This window comes from Nyctibius grandis, chromosome 3 (assembly GCF_013368605.1).
Source record: "Nyctibius grandis isolate bNycGra1 chromosome 3, bNycGra1.pri, whole genome shotgun sequence".
NCBI lineage: Eukaryota > Metazoa > Chordata > Aves > Nyctibiiformes > Nyctibiidae > Nyctibius > Nyctibius grandis.
Genome location: NC_090660.1, coordinates 8,168,398 through 8,183,575, shown reverse-complemented (window position 1 = coordinate 8,183,575; position 15,178 = coordinate 8,168,398). Strand labels below are relative to the sequence as shown.

The 15,178-nt window shown below is 38.5% G+C and overlaps 1 protein-coding gene across 3 annotated transcripts in view; it reads left to right on the top strand.

Annotated features, from left to right (window-relative positions):
- CDKAL1 (CDK5 regulatory subunit associated protein 1 like 1) overlaps positions 1-15,178 on the top strand; it is a 426,323-nt gene that overhangs the window by 386,942 nt on the left and 24,203 nt on the right. For all 3 annotated transcript variants that reach the window (XM_068396772.1, XM_068396773.1, XM_068396774.1), the window contains 2 exons: positions 11,940-12,023; positions 14,656-14,820. In XM_068396772.1, the coding sequence (XP_068252873.1) occupies positions 11,940-12,023; positions 14,656-14,820 (249 nt within the window). The remainder of the gene's footprint in view (positions 1-11,939; positions 12,024-14,655; positions 14,821-15,178) is intronic.

Here is a 15,178-nt window from a genome sequence, read left to right as displayed (position 1 = left end):
GATGCTGTTCAATATCTTTATAGATGATCTAGACGTAGGGATTGAGTGCACCCTCAGTAAACTTGCAGATGACACCAAGCTGGGTGGGAGTGTCGATCTGCTGGAGGGTAGGAAGGCCCTGCAGAGGGATCTGGACAGGTTCGATAGATGGGCCGAGACCAACGGCATGAGGTTCAACAAGAACAAGTGCCGGGTCTTATACTTTGGCCACAACAACCCCATGCAGCGCTACAGGCTGGGGGAAGAGTGGTTAGAGAGCGGCCCGGCGGAAAGAGACCTGGGGGTGCTGATCAACAGCCGGCTAAACATGAGCCAGCAGTGTGCCCAGGTGGCCAAGAAGGCCAATGGCATCCTGGCCTCTACTAGGAATAGTGTAGCCAGCCGGTCTAGGGAAGCGATCGTCCCTCTGTACTCGGCACTGGTGAGGCCGCACCTTGAATACTGTGTCCAGTTCTGGGTCCCGCACTTCAAGAAAGATGGTGAGGTGTTGGAGTGAGTCCAGAGGAGGGCGACCAAGCTGCTGAAGGGTCTGGAGGGTCTGACCTACGAGGAACGACTGAGGGAGCTGGGGTTGTTTAGCCTGGAGAAGAGGAGGCTCCGAGGTGACCTTATTGCAGTCTACAACTACCTGACGGGAGGTTGTAGCGGAGTGGGAGTTGGCCTCTTCTCCCGGGCAACTAGCAATAGGACAAGAGGACATAGCCTCAAGCTTTACTAGGAGAGGTTCAGGTTAGACATTGGGAAGTATTTCTTTTCAGAAAGGGTCATTAGACATTGGAATGGGCTGGTGGTGGAGGTGGTGGAGTCACCATCTCTGGATGTGTTTAAGACAAGACTGGACATGGCACTTAGTGCCATGGTCTAGTTGACATGGTGGTGTCAGGGCAATGGTTGGACTCGATGATCCCAGAGGTCTCTTCCAACCTGATTGATTCTGTGATATGTCTGGCTTTGAGAACATTAGGAGATAGGATTGACAGCAGTTATGGGAATACAACAGTGATTTCTGCCTAGTGTGCTCCATTCGTTGATATATTTCTTTTAATGAATGGTGATTTGTTTCCTATGCCTTTGATTTTATGTTGCATTTTGACTGTGATTAATTGCAGATTACTTACAAAAGGGAATGACCATAAATAGAAATTTGAAATAATATTTTTTTCTTCGGAGAATTGTTCTGTTTGCATGGCACGTTCTATTTGTATGTGCAGGCTTTTGTCACAGAGGCAGAAGATCCTTTATTCTTGAGGCCCTGTTTCACAGCTATCAACCTCCTTTGAGGATGGTCAGCAAAGACTGTAAAGACAGAGCCATTCCTTCCTTGACTATTCAAGACTGATGAGCAATGTTTAAAACTCCCTCTGAATCCCCATTTTCATGTACCCTGAAGGCACTTACATCTAAGTGTCTAATCGTTCCTCTTGCCATACCCACACAGAGGGTTAAAAAGATTTGTTATGCAATTGCTGAAGAATCTTCTTTTTTTTCTGTTACTCTTTTATTAGCAAAGACTTTGTACGGTAAGAAGTTTCAGGCCTGTCTAGCTACTGTATTGTGTAGTGTCGTTATCCAAATCATTGTATTGGTTTTATTGCTAACGTAACCAGTACACTTCGTTTGGAATTTGAAACCTGCTGGGTGAGAACATAATAGTCTGATTAGTGATGTAATATGCACAGAACTGCAGCCAAAATATTGACATCAGCTGTAATTTTTTATTAAAAACTAGTTTTTTAGAAAGGTTTATAGTATGGTCTTAACACCTGCGTTAAAGATTACAGCGTGTTTCTTGTTGATCCATCTCAATAATTAATTTCACTTGCAATTAAATTATACAGCTTTTTTTCACTTTTTGTCTTGTTAAAATTCAACTACAGCATAGAATGTTGCTGCTTAGTTTGAAAGATTGTAGAAACCCCTAGCATCTTCCAATTTTTAAGAATTTCTTATTGTCTGGGCTAAGTAAGGACTTTTTTAAAGAGAAAGTTGCACACAGTGTGTCACGGTTTAAAGCTGGGCCGGCTATTAAACCTGTGGCAGATGCTCTCTGTTAACCAACCCTTCCCCCCCGCCCATGAAGGAAAAGGGAGAGAGACTTATGGGTTGGAAAGTTAAAACAGTTTTAATAAACTATAATAATGAAAAAGAGTATAATAATAATACTGGAATAATCAAATATATGTATAAATATATACAAATATATACAAAACCAAGATCGAGCTCCCCTGATGTCGGCCACGTCACCACCGGCACTGCAGGGCAGGCTCCGGGAAGGCCCAGGCTGGGCCCAGCGACGGTCGAGAGCTGGATTCAGGGATGCACGGATCGGGATCGGGGGCAGCAGGAAAACGGACAGAGTCCTCCTTGGACACCAGCCATAGCAGAAAGAGAGCGAGACCCTAGTTATCCCCCCGCTTTATACCGAGAATGACGTGTATGGGATGGAATACCTTCGTTGGTCAATTTTGGGTCACCTGCCCTGTCCGCTCCTCCCTGCAGGTGTGACCCCCCTTTGGCTCTTCACTCGTAAGCAGTGAGGAATTTAGCAGTGACCTTGGTTTCTCTCAAGAATAAGTACAGCAAGAGCCTTTCTGCATAACATCCCTACCGGTGCCTCAGTGATAACTACAAACTTCGAGCGTTATCAGTCCTAGAAGCAGACACTGTCTGCAAAACATGCAGTTAGTTTCAGAAAGTGCAGTTACTTAGAAGAGACTTAGCTGAAAGTAAAAATCACTGAAAGGAAAACTGGCCTGGTTTAGGCCAAACCAGGACACAGTGGTATAGGTGTTGAAGAGAACTTACAAAGTAGTAAGGACTTTAATTTGACGTATTGGTTTCTGATGCCGTGCAAAAGGTAGCGTGCTGAGGCATATACAACACCACACAATTGAGATTTCTGTGATAACTTTATGCGTAGCCTTGAGAATTGCGTAGGTTATAAAGAAGGCATTAGAAAGAAAAACATAGTCTATAGTAATTTTTTTCTTTTTCTTCTAGAACAGAAGTGATTTATCTTAACGATTTTCTTGAACTGGTCTCTGTTAACTTCCTTTAATGGATAACAAAGAGTTGGTCAGAACTATTATTCTAGTACACTAATGAAGAGGTGCTTCTTTTGGTTACCTTTTTTATGTGCAAATAATTGGCATACTGTTTAAAAACACTAAAATGCATCACAACTAGTTGGACAGTAGTGACTATTAAATTCTAAGCAACATGAAGTCGCACTGCGTTTATCACTCTTTAATGAATCATTCACTTTGGTCCGTCTGTAAGCCCTTGATGTTATTTGTCATTCAGCTCTATGCCTCTAGAAGTGTCAGCAGTTCTAGGGTCTTACCTTGCCTTAGATTGAAGAAAACCCCTGAAGTGTGTAATTTTTGATCATAACATTGGCTACCTTGAAAATAAAAGAAAATAATATCATTAACCTATCCTCATTAACATTATCAGCTTCTGAGATGTTTTATTATTCTTTTGAAAAGAAAGCTGATACATATTTATACTTTTTTTTAAACTCTCTCAGTGCCACCATTTTTTATTCTAAGTTCATTAACTTGCAAAAATTTTATGTTATGTATTTTGTGTGTTGTTGAATGTATTAATACAGCTTTCAATGGATTTGGGGGAAGAGTTGGCTGTGGGTTTGCATACAAGGTTATTTTGGACTTTTGTTTTATCTGTTTTATCCCATCTGCTCTTCCTTTGTTCTCAGATGAAATGAACGGAGAACATTGGCTTCAGTGTAGGATGAACCGAAAAATTATATTGCTATTTTGGAGAGAAGCTTAATTTTTTGGAGCCATCTTTTTGGTGTATTTGATTAAAAAATATAAGGCTATAGATGTATTCTAAGAGCACCCAGTCTTACTATGGGGATTACAGTATCATGTCAGGGAAGACAGTATTGACTGTTGATTTCTATCAATGCTATCTTTACTTTGCCATCAGATGTGTTCTTGCGTACAGTATTTTCACCTACTCCCAACTTTTTCCTGCCTTCTGCTGTCCACGAAGAAGCAACGTGCAGTTCTGCCTGCGATTTACTGAAGTTACGCTTATGTTAGGGCCTTTTGTTATTACTGGCAATTCTCTCCAACAGCTGGTGATGCTGAATCTGTGCTGAAGACAGTATTACATCGGTCTGTGCTACATCAGCACCCTTCTGACAGAGCCACTGGTGAGCAGTTTTCTTTCCGTAGTGTAGACAAGACTTCAGTCTGAGAAAACAGATTGGTATTGCAAGTTCCTGAAGTAATTTCTGGAGAAGTTATTTGAATAGGGTATTTACCAAGATGATTTATAAATTCTCATATAACTGATACTTGTCTGGGCTTATGCAGCTGTTAAAAGAGATCACTGAAACAGGAATTGCATATTGTTGCCTTAGCAACTTCCACTTCATATTGTGCTTAAATGAGTTGGAAATATGCAGTGTATCTTAAGTAATTGCTTCCAACAAAAACACCCAGTCTTAAGTAATTTTAAATAATTTCACAGAAGAAGCTGAAAGGATAGCCTTTCCTAACAAAGACCATCGTATTTTTAAACTAGGTAGCCTCACTTCACCACAGGCTTAGCTTGTTAAAAAAAGGCAAAATAAAATTCGAAGAACTCAAATATTTGTTTACTTATGCCACCAGAATCCATGTGATTGCTAAATTGTCTGGAAGTTGCAAATATTTTTAAAGGATTCCTCTAAACTCAATCTTCCATTCTAGAAGATCAGCATTAATAGTACAGTTTTCCATACTTACATTTTCAATGTCGTTTCCTTAAGGCAGACTGTTTGTCTAGTTTTTGTTTTGTTTGTGAACTGTTGTGGGTATGAAAGGAGGATCTTAAACATACTTTATCTACTTAGATGTTTCTTGTTCCTATTTTGAACTGCTCTTTTCATTTAGACTTTTTCTGTAGATGTTTGCCACGTTTTTATGGGGTTTGTTAGCTCATCTGAAAAAAGAAGGGAGAGGCTTTTGCCAGTATTACATTAAGGCAGTTACTTGAGTGCTCATGCTACATGATAGTCTCAAATACCAGTTCGGCACAGAGTATTTTATATTGCTATAGCAACTTCCCCAGCTTTGTGGTCACTACTCTGTGAGCTGTGTAACTATCAGAATTGGATTTTGCACATCTGGAAACAGAGTTTCAGAGAGCACAAGGAAACAGCCGGAATCCCTTAGCAACATTGTGCTAGATCCAGAATAAAACCCGATTCTGCCACCTCATTCTTTTACTGCTTAAGCCCAGGTTTACAACAGAAAGATCCAAACGAGAGAGACTGCTTTAAGAGGCAATATATATCTCCCATTGCAGAAAACTTATTTTTCTTTTATAATATTTTACATGGTTAATAAAATTTAGAAAGGTAATATGAAAGAGTTGTCAATGTGCTACTTTTATTACCCTTTTTCTAGGCAATGAAAGGGAGAGACAAGCAAAATGCAAACTTACAGAATTTAAAAGGAATCAGATATTTTGAGGACCAGTTGTCATTTTTAGGTCACCGCTCACATCTCTGAATATAATTTTCATCTGAGCTGCGTGGCAGGGTTTGTATGTGCTGGAAGAAGCCACATTTTCACAGCAGGAGACCAAATCAAAATGAAGCAGTCAGATGCAGGTGCACAGTAATAGAAAGGATCTGTTTACCCTGAAGCACGAGCAATGGGCCGAGAAAGCAGAAGCAGTCTACTTCCATCTCTCGCCTCCTTCTCTCCCTACCTTTTCCCTCCCCCATAGCTGTGCCAACAAATTCATAAGGGGACCAAAGAGAAGGTGTTCACTTGCTTTTAATGAGCTGCATTGCTTACTGCTGAAGGTCTGAGGCAATTTTTGTTATGCTGATTGTGTACTATTAGAGCTGGCTGTCTTTAATTTATACCTAATCCTTCCTTCCTGCTTGCCTCAAGCCAGCCAGGAAAATGGTTGAAAGAGTTTGTCCTGTGGGCATCTGTTGCCTGTGTCCATTCTGAATTCTTGAATGGTGCTATGGAAAGAGCAGTATGTCTGAAGCATGTGTGCTTAAAACGAAAAAAAGGCAGTTTACTTAGATATTATTTTATAAATCATACATTTTATGTATTCCTTTTAAATAAAATTCCTGCAGCTTTGTTTAAAGATAGGCAGTCTAATAACGGTGGTTTGAAAAAGTCAGCTGTATTGGTTGACAGTGAAATGAGACACCTTGATGAACGTTGGCTGCTTTTCACTTGGGATTCTGGAGTTCTCTAGTTAAGAACTAAGTACTTTCCTACGTGTGAAGACGACCACCCAATGCTGTTTCCAAGGCTGCAAAAAAACTAAGGAAGGTAGGTAAGGCAAAACACTGACTCATAGCAAGTGTGAAATGGTAATATTTAGCTGCACTGGACATAAATACAAAACAGTCTGATACGGATAGTGGGACCAGTAATATCCACTATATTTTAACAGATTTATTTGTAGTTCATACATAGCTTTGTGGTCTGTGTAAGAGATGGAGATTTTTGTTTTCCTAGCTAATTAGTGGCATTGTAGGACTGAGGCAGCATCATCTAGGTTTGGGAGGAGGAAGTAGGAGTACATGAAATCTGTGTGGTGAATTCTGCCACTTACTCTACACCAATGGAGTGGTCAGGGTCTCTGTTTCTTTCCTCGGGTGTAAAATGGGCCAGACACATGTTGTAAAGATTACTCTGATTGATGTTTGTATGAGGTAAAAGATACGAGGCTCTAAATATTAATGTCAGTGTTGCTGCTTTTCTGTACAGGGTTATGCACTAAACATAACATAATAAAAAGGAGGGACCTACCCATCTGGAATTGGACAGCAGGCGTAGCATAAGCTCTAGTAAAGTGACAACTGTCTGTGCTGTATGCTAGAAAAAATGCCATGCTCAGGAGCTGAACTGTTTTAGTGTTACTGCTTTCCAATCTCCACATTTAAACCCCTAACAACACTGTAGAAAAACTCTGAGACAAGTCCACTCTTTGTCTCCAGTACTACCTTCAAAAAGGGAGATATGTATACACCCTGAGTGTTGGACAAGCAGTGTTGAATAGCAGGAAAAAGCAGTACTAAGGAGAGTTAGAAGGAGATGGGTTCTGGTATCATCAAAATGAGACCATGTCGTAAGTTTCTACAAACTTTGTCTTTTTTTACAGGGAGGTTGTGGCACAGCTAGACTTGTCTGTCACGAGGAGAAAACACCTACAATGTATAAATAGAAGGCTTAATTGTCATTTTCAATACATTTGGTTTCTAATTACAGAAGGATTCATGTGATTCATAAAAAGTAGGTCCAGCAGTTCTTCTCTGCTTTATAGGGAAGGACACATAATCTGCATAATTATTAAAATTTATTTTAAATAATTAGACCACAACTGAAAAATTGGGAGGGAAGTATACCAAAGTTGATGTAGAATGAACACTTCCTAAATTACTTTTGCTTAAGCTTTGTTATACTTGGTAAAGGTCAAAATATGCATGCTTACCAGAAATATTCTGTACATCAGAATAATCTGCTAAAACATACACACATAAATTGTGACAGTGTGTATTTTTTATTGCCTGCTTTATGATGTATTTAAATAACAAATAAAGGAAAGTAGCTTTTTGTGTGGCTTCCAAGCCTTGTACTAACTAAGCTCCACAATATTTGGGGTCGAATCCAAGCCAGCCTCCTTCAACAAGAATGGAGAGATGCTCATCAATTCCACTATGACTTGAACTCAGCCTGAAAGGAGGCATTGGCAATGTCTCTAAATCAGTGGAGACGGCTGCGTGTGCAGTATGCCTTCTTCTGTGGGAGAAGTATAGAAATACAGTGGTTATTAATTTTTTTTTTTGCTAGAGACTCTTAAAAACAAAGCTAGCAAAATTCAGATAAAAGAACAATAAGGAAACGGTGGGAAAGATTATGTGCCACATGCTCTGGCTGTAATAAGTAATGAATCAAACTGGAACAATAATAATTTTCATTAACTTAAAAAAAAGATTAGGAGCATAGAGTTTGATTACAGCAGGCCACTTTTGATGTTACATAGCAATATTCTATCAAAGCATGTAAACAGGACGCGTCTTTTGCACCCGTACTATTGTAGAATTTAAAAATCAGTCTGTGTTTTATGTGATTCAGTCAGCTTTGGTTTAAAAAACAAACCTAATTTGACTGCAGCCAAGAAGGATGTTTGACATTTCTTACCATTCATTGATTTTAGAAAATCAGCCAGCTGGAAGAACTGCTTTTTGTGGTATTCAGTAAAGGAAAAACTGAGTTATAGAATTATCATGTCAGAATTTCCTGTATGATAAATGAAAATGAAATAAAAGTTCATAAGGGATTTGATTACCAAATCTGAGATTTACAAACTACCTGGCAACTGTTGCAGTATAGGAAGTGATGGGACGAGCAGCGCTTGTTGCATTATTTTTGGTGAAAACAAATTTTCCTTGTGTATATTATGTTACCGGTCCATCTTGGGATGGGGGGGGGGGGTTGCCAGGCAAGTTTTTTTCCTGTCATTCATTATTATTTTCCTGCTGTCCTCCGTAAAGAAAAAAAATCCTGGTTCTATAGGAAACTTTCCAAACTGAGATGCCAGGGCTGAGTTTCCACAGTTCCAGATGCTTGTTCCCTGAGAGCTGGAACTCGTGCATACCTGTGGAAGCAGATGAAAGCATAGGAATAAAAATAAGATACTGAATTACTTCTGCTGGTACATGCCTGAAAAAAATCATCAAAGGTTATTATAATTATGACTGTTATTAGATACTGTGTCTGGTTTCTGCATATTTAAATTCTTTCTGAGAGAGGTGAAACCTAGGCACTTAGAGATCCCTGGGGAATAATTGCAGAAATGATGACATATTCCACTTCTTGAACAAATTTCAATACCAAAGCTGCATTCTGCGTACTTATATTTCTTCTTAATTATACTTGTATGCAGGATAGATAGTAATTTTCTATCTTACAAATGCATGTAGCCAATTAGTCTTGTAGATCATGAATACCCAATGGCCTAACTCATTAAATGGAAATTTCCTTTTCTGTTGTTATGGCAAAAGAGTCTGCAAATAGCTGAATATCATCTTTCTCTGTGAGCTCAGCCTTGGCCAAGGCTACAAATCCAGTAACTTGAGCAACTGAACTATTGGGTTTACCTGTACTCCTTACAGTATACCATCTTAGTCTTGTGAGTATGTGTGTGCATGTATGTATTGTAAATTCGTATAGGCTGTTTGGCCTCTCTACACTTCTGCTACTCTATTTTAATGGTACAATTTTGATGCTATGTGACAAATTTAGTCTTCCTGATTTCCTCCTGTTCCCGAGAAATTCTGAGCCCAGCAGCTCTCTCTGGCCCACTGAGACATGGAGACCTGAGCTCTTTTTGCTCCTGGAAGCAAAGATAAGAAAAACTGGCAATGTGTCTCTGAAGAAACCAGTGCTTATATCACATGATCAAACACAGGTGTTCTTTTCTTCTTCCCTTTGATTTTTTTTTTATTATTATTATTTTTTGCATATCATGCTTGCCATTCTGTCATCTGAGAGTATGAAGGTAACAGACGTAGCTTAGACTACCTCCCAGGCAGGATTCATAGAGGTGATGAAGGCAGAACATTATGACCAGAGAGAACCAGGGAACCACAAGACAATTGTGAAATGAGTTACAGACCCAGTATTGCTTTGAGCTGGTTTTGCTAAGTTATGCATTGGTAAATAATGAATACAATGTGAGGACATGATGTGGTGATTGGCCTTGGTGCCTTTCAGTGGTAAACATGTTTCCCCAAGGGTGAGTGTTGCTTATCTAACATATCCTCCTCCTCTTTTTCATAATATTGTGTGACATCTGAGACTTTCTGCTGTAGCACTACAGTCCCATACTGGGTTGTGATTTTACAAGCAGTTATCTGAAATATTGTAGAAACAACAAAACCTCTCCATTCAGGGGAAATGTTCCCTGTAATCTCATTACTGGCATAGTTATCTCCAGTGCCTTCTTGACATGTATTTGCAAAACTCCTCTGGGGATTTGAATTGAATAACTGTTTTCTTGACAGAAAAAAACACCTTACTGTTTAGGGAATGGGAAATGGTTACACTGGATTTAGGTTACTAAACTTTTAGCATGTTGTATCTGTTGTTATTTGTAATTGCAGATTTCCCAGAGAAATGTGAACGGAAATTTTAGATGTGCTATAAACAACTCTTAAACATCTCTTAAAAGTATGCAAAAATATACATCTTTTCTACAGTTAGAATCCTGTTACTGGGTCTGTAACTAGGGGCTTGTGCCCCTTCTACTGTGTACCCCACACTTGTGGACCCAGGGAATTAACTCTTAACTGCCTTTGGGGAGATGAGCTGGGTGCTCACTCTCTCCCCTGCTCTCCAGGGTTTACTTTGGGAATACTCCAGGTACGTGCACAGGGAAGGGGAGGCAAGAGTTATTCCATGAAGTCTTTCTGTTTGTCGAGTGGAGAATTATATATGTACCATATGTATAGAGGTATGCGTACATACAGTATGTATATACTGTAATGTAGATGTGATATTGCTGTTCTTACTTCTTCATGTTCTTTTTTCTGCCATTGACTGTTAGAGAAAATCCTAATCTTATCTTTTACTGCTTGTACCTTAAAGAATCAAAACGTTATTATCTGATCTGCATCTTCTTGCTAATTCACAAGGACTTTATGATGGAGGCCTTAAAAACTTCTATATAACAGCTGCCACTAGGATGTGGTGGAGGTCTTTCGGGAGTGGGGAGGGTCTTGAATGCAGCTTTGCTCACAGATATTAAAGTTTGGAGTAAAACACGAAACCATTTTTTATTTTAAAAATAGTGTCAGCAATAAAAGCAGTGAGTAAATTTAACTTGCTAGACAGTTGTGATTTGAAGAATGCATTTGTCAAATACTTTGGAAAGAATCCAGGGCACATTTAGATGAAAAAAAAATAGAGATGGGCTCAGACTAAAAATGTGAGCTAAATGTCCTCCAAGGTTTGCAGAAATTAGGCTATAAACTTCATTGTACAACTCAGTAAGGGACAAAATCAAAAGGTGGTGTGTAGGGGATTTTGAACTTTGGGGAAAGTCGGATTTTGATTCACATCTACTTGGCAACTAAATGCAACTGATTTGTCTTGGGGTCTGCCATTGAACTGATTGTAAAACTGGTGCTTCCTTTAAAGTGTGTTAGTGCATTTGGAAGTTGGGATATAATTGAAACACTGGACTTTTTATTCCAGTGTTTATTTGGCCTTTCATATTGCTGTGTCTGTGAGTTGTTAAAAACTCTTCTTCACTGAGTCTTTGTAACAACATGCAGCGTTGACTCCCCTGTCATGGAAATCAGTGTGATCTCATGAGTACAGGTTAGTGAAATCACCAAGAAGGGATAGAGATGCCCTATCATTGTAGATAACAAGTGTGGCTTTTTAAAAAAACAAAGGCAAATAGGTGAGCTTGATGGCATGTAGCAGCTGTGCAGTGTGCTACGGTTCCCTGTTTCTCTCAGATGCTGCTGATTGTTTTATTTGTCATAGGGCTGTTTTGGGGCTGGGGGGGGAAGATGTTACCGTTTTTGTGACTGACTGCAGAATTTTATGCTGAAGGGGAGTTGGATGAAGCCATCACTGACTTTTTGGACATCTGACATTTTTATTTGTTATTGTGTTAATAAGTAAAAATCAGTTTATATTCCTGAAATGGATTTTCATGTTAAGCCATTACAGTACCACAGTTCTAGCCCTCAATTCTGATTTTTAGCCCTGTCAGTTTTAAACAGTTTGAACTAGGGCTTTCTCTGCCTCACTTTCTTGCTGACACAGAATTTGATTATTTCTGCTAAGAGTGTTTGTTTGTAGTTGCAGCTCTCTTCTGAGTGTAATCCGTTATTTTTGTTTTCTGAGTCGTCTCTCTTGTCCTTTATTTTTCAGATTGGTGAGAGGCAGAGAGTTCTGGTAACAGAAGAATCCTTTGATTCCAATTACTATGTTGCTCACAATCCTTTCTATGAGCAGGTATGGTTAAATAAACAAAATAACTTCTTTTTGTTTTATCTTTACTTTCTGATAATCTCAGCAACACGGTCTGCCACAGGGCAAAAAAAACAAGTAAAGAAATAAGAAACATTTTCCAGGAAAGGCGTGACTATCATTGTTTATAAGATACTTTCTTTCTGTGTTGTAAATACAATTGACTTGAATTTATGTTAAGAAATACACAGTAGCTCTTGGAGTATACAGCATGAGGAGGATACATGCTATATATGCAAATAACATTATTTGAATGGTTTAAGAAGCTCTTAATTATTGCAATAATTTTCATTTCTATGTCTCCAAAGCATTGTTTTCTGAATGGTTGAATCTTGATAATTTCCCTACATCTTTCAGAAAATCCTTCCAGGCAATGCAATTTTAAAAAAAAAAAAGAATTTCAAACAATAGGAAGGGTCAGAAACTTCTTTAGATTAACACTTCAGCCTGATATGTTGTATTTCCTTCTATGTACTCTCTACAAATGAATTCTTTCCACACAGAAACATTATCTTAGAGCTAGGAAGGAAGAACAGCATCTACTTCGCAAAATCATTATTTTTGCTCAAAAGCGGGCGACTTGCTGAAAACCAACAAAATTGGCTTTTCTGAATGACAATGATTTCATTCTGGTTTTGCCTTTGGCTTGTTCTCCATTTTTTTGCACTCAGCTGTTTACCGTTTGCTTTTGCTACCTTTAGTTATTCGGTTGTCTGAACCTGGAGAGGCTATTGATGATGGCTGTGCTTGTATAGTCACCAACAGTGCTTTCTTCTGGTTCTGGGTTATGTTAAAGCATTTATTTATTTACTTTTGCTTAGTAGTAAGTAGCATTACTGCTCTTGAAATATCTGTGTGTATTAGAAATCTGGTTCACTAAGTATTTTGCCTCTTTTTTTTGATAAATCTTTTTTTTCTTTTGTTACATCTTTAACCTCTTTCTAAGTCTTGTATATCACCATTCCTTGCTTTTGTAGCTTATCAGTCAGATTTGAGGAACATGGTTTTCCATATAGAGATTAAAAAGTAATTGCTTGGGGCTTTTTAGTGTTCAACGCTTGTTTTATGCAAGTTTCATTAATTAAAGGAAAAGCAGTATACAAAAAAGTGTTGATATTTTATGGGGTATTTGTACAGCATCTAATACAGCTCCTGATTGGGACTGGTAAAGAATATGTGAAATACAACTAATAACATAAGGAGTAATTTTAAATTTTATTGTGGAAGAAAAACTTTCCATTATTAAAATGTCTGTCTTTTCCTTGAAAATCTTATGTGTGGCATGTTTAACAACGGTAATATCCTACTGTTCGCCTAGGTAAGCATAAGACTTGGTGCTAGTGGCTAACTTTAGTAACAGTAAATTTAATGATAGTAAATTGAAAACCACTCTTGAGTCACTAAATATCGTATTACACTTTGGAAGCTGAAGCTCGGAGTCCTGGTGTTAACTCTGTTAACTCAAATAGTTATCAAACCTATTCTCTCTTCACTAAGCTCCTCTATATTAAAAAAGAGTTTGTATTAAAGCCGCATCAATAGAGCTACACTGACAGACTTCCTCATAGAACTGCAGCTTGCATTTGTGGAGGCTCTGGTGATGCAGTTTAAGTTAGCTCAGAGACAGAGTAGTCTCAACTGACCAGAGGGTACTTTGCCAGATCAACAGTCAAGATGAGGGTTTCTCTGCACATACTGTCTAAAAATCAAGCCATTTTAAGGCATTTCAATTTCAGCATCAAGATCTACATATGTGCTTATCACCTTTGAAAAGCTTGCATTTGTGTGTGAACTTCAAGTAAATGTGATTAAATAAGTCCCTGTGATTCAGTTTTTCATTGTTTAATGGGGAAATGACTCTGTTTTTCTTTTTTAACTGCTTCTCTATTTTTAGAGCCTTTTTAGGCCATTTGTTCTTCCAGCAAAAAATGTTGCTCCTGTATGTTAGTCTCTTTCCTTTGTAACATGCATGACCTAGGATCATCGGTTATGTGGTGTCTTTTTTGTAAAGTTCTTATGGGACTGTCTGATATCATGGTTGTGCAGATTCAGGAAAGGGTGGCATTAGTTGCTGACCCAAGAAACACACTCATCCATTTTTACAAGCATTCATTGTCAATCATGCATCTCAGCTGCAGAGGACCTGCGCAATCAAAATAAGGGCTTGTGCAAACAAAAACAAGGGCATAATTTCTGTCCTGAAGCATTTACAGACTTAAAAACATTTTAAAAAAAAGTATCATGGGATAGATATGAAAATAGGAAGCTTTACAGTAGTCTATTAGAATTGTGTAGTACAAGTGCCCTTGGGAACTGTTTGGGTCTGGATTCAAATGTTGCAACTCAGGCCCAACTTTCTTATCAATCAAAAAACATGACTCACAGAATCTATTGGAGTCGAAAAGGCCTGAGCTAACACTGCAAAGCTCTTGAAGAATGCAAGCTGGAGATGCTACTGGTCAAGTGTGTCGGGGCTATAGTATATGCTGGTGACTAAAATGCTAAAGTTTTAGGATTAGCTCTGATGTTTATCAAAAATCTGTTTTCTGAGTGGAAGCTGGAGACACTGATGTCCTTTGTGGTATTTAGTAACTATGTCTCTATTTTTATTTGAAAGGTTCTTGTGCCAAAGGATCCTCTGTTAATGGGTAAGATGGTAGAAGTGAATATTTATGAAGCTGGGAAACATTTTATGAAGGGGCAACCAGTGTCAGATGCCAGAGTTTACACTGCATCCATCACCCGACCGTTAGCAAAAGGAGAAGTTTCTGGTTTAACAGAGGTGAGTAAAAGACATTTTCTGCTTTACTACACTGGTAAAACAGCAGCTGTTCAAGCATAATGATTCCATGCTATGTATCTGTTATAATTTTATAGTTCCCCTTTTATGTATGCATGAAGCTTTAATCTTTCCTGACAGACTGAAATCTGAATTTAAAAGATGTTTTTGCTGATGCCCATAGCTTTACTTTGCTGACTGTAAAGGCAATAATACACTTGTTTCTTGTTACCAGGGTGCAAGATGAGGAAAGAACTTACTAGAATTGGAAAGATTTAACACCAGTGTTTATATAACTCAATGTATTTCAGTTCTAGTTTAGTGGAAGGATGAATATTTATTTGGCTTTACAAAGCTGTTT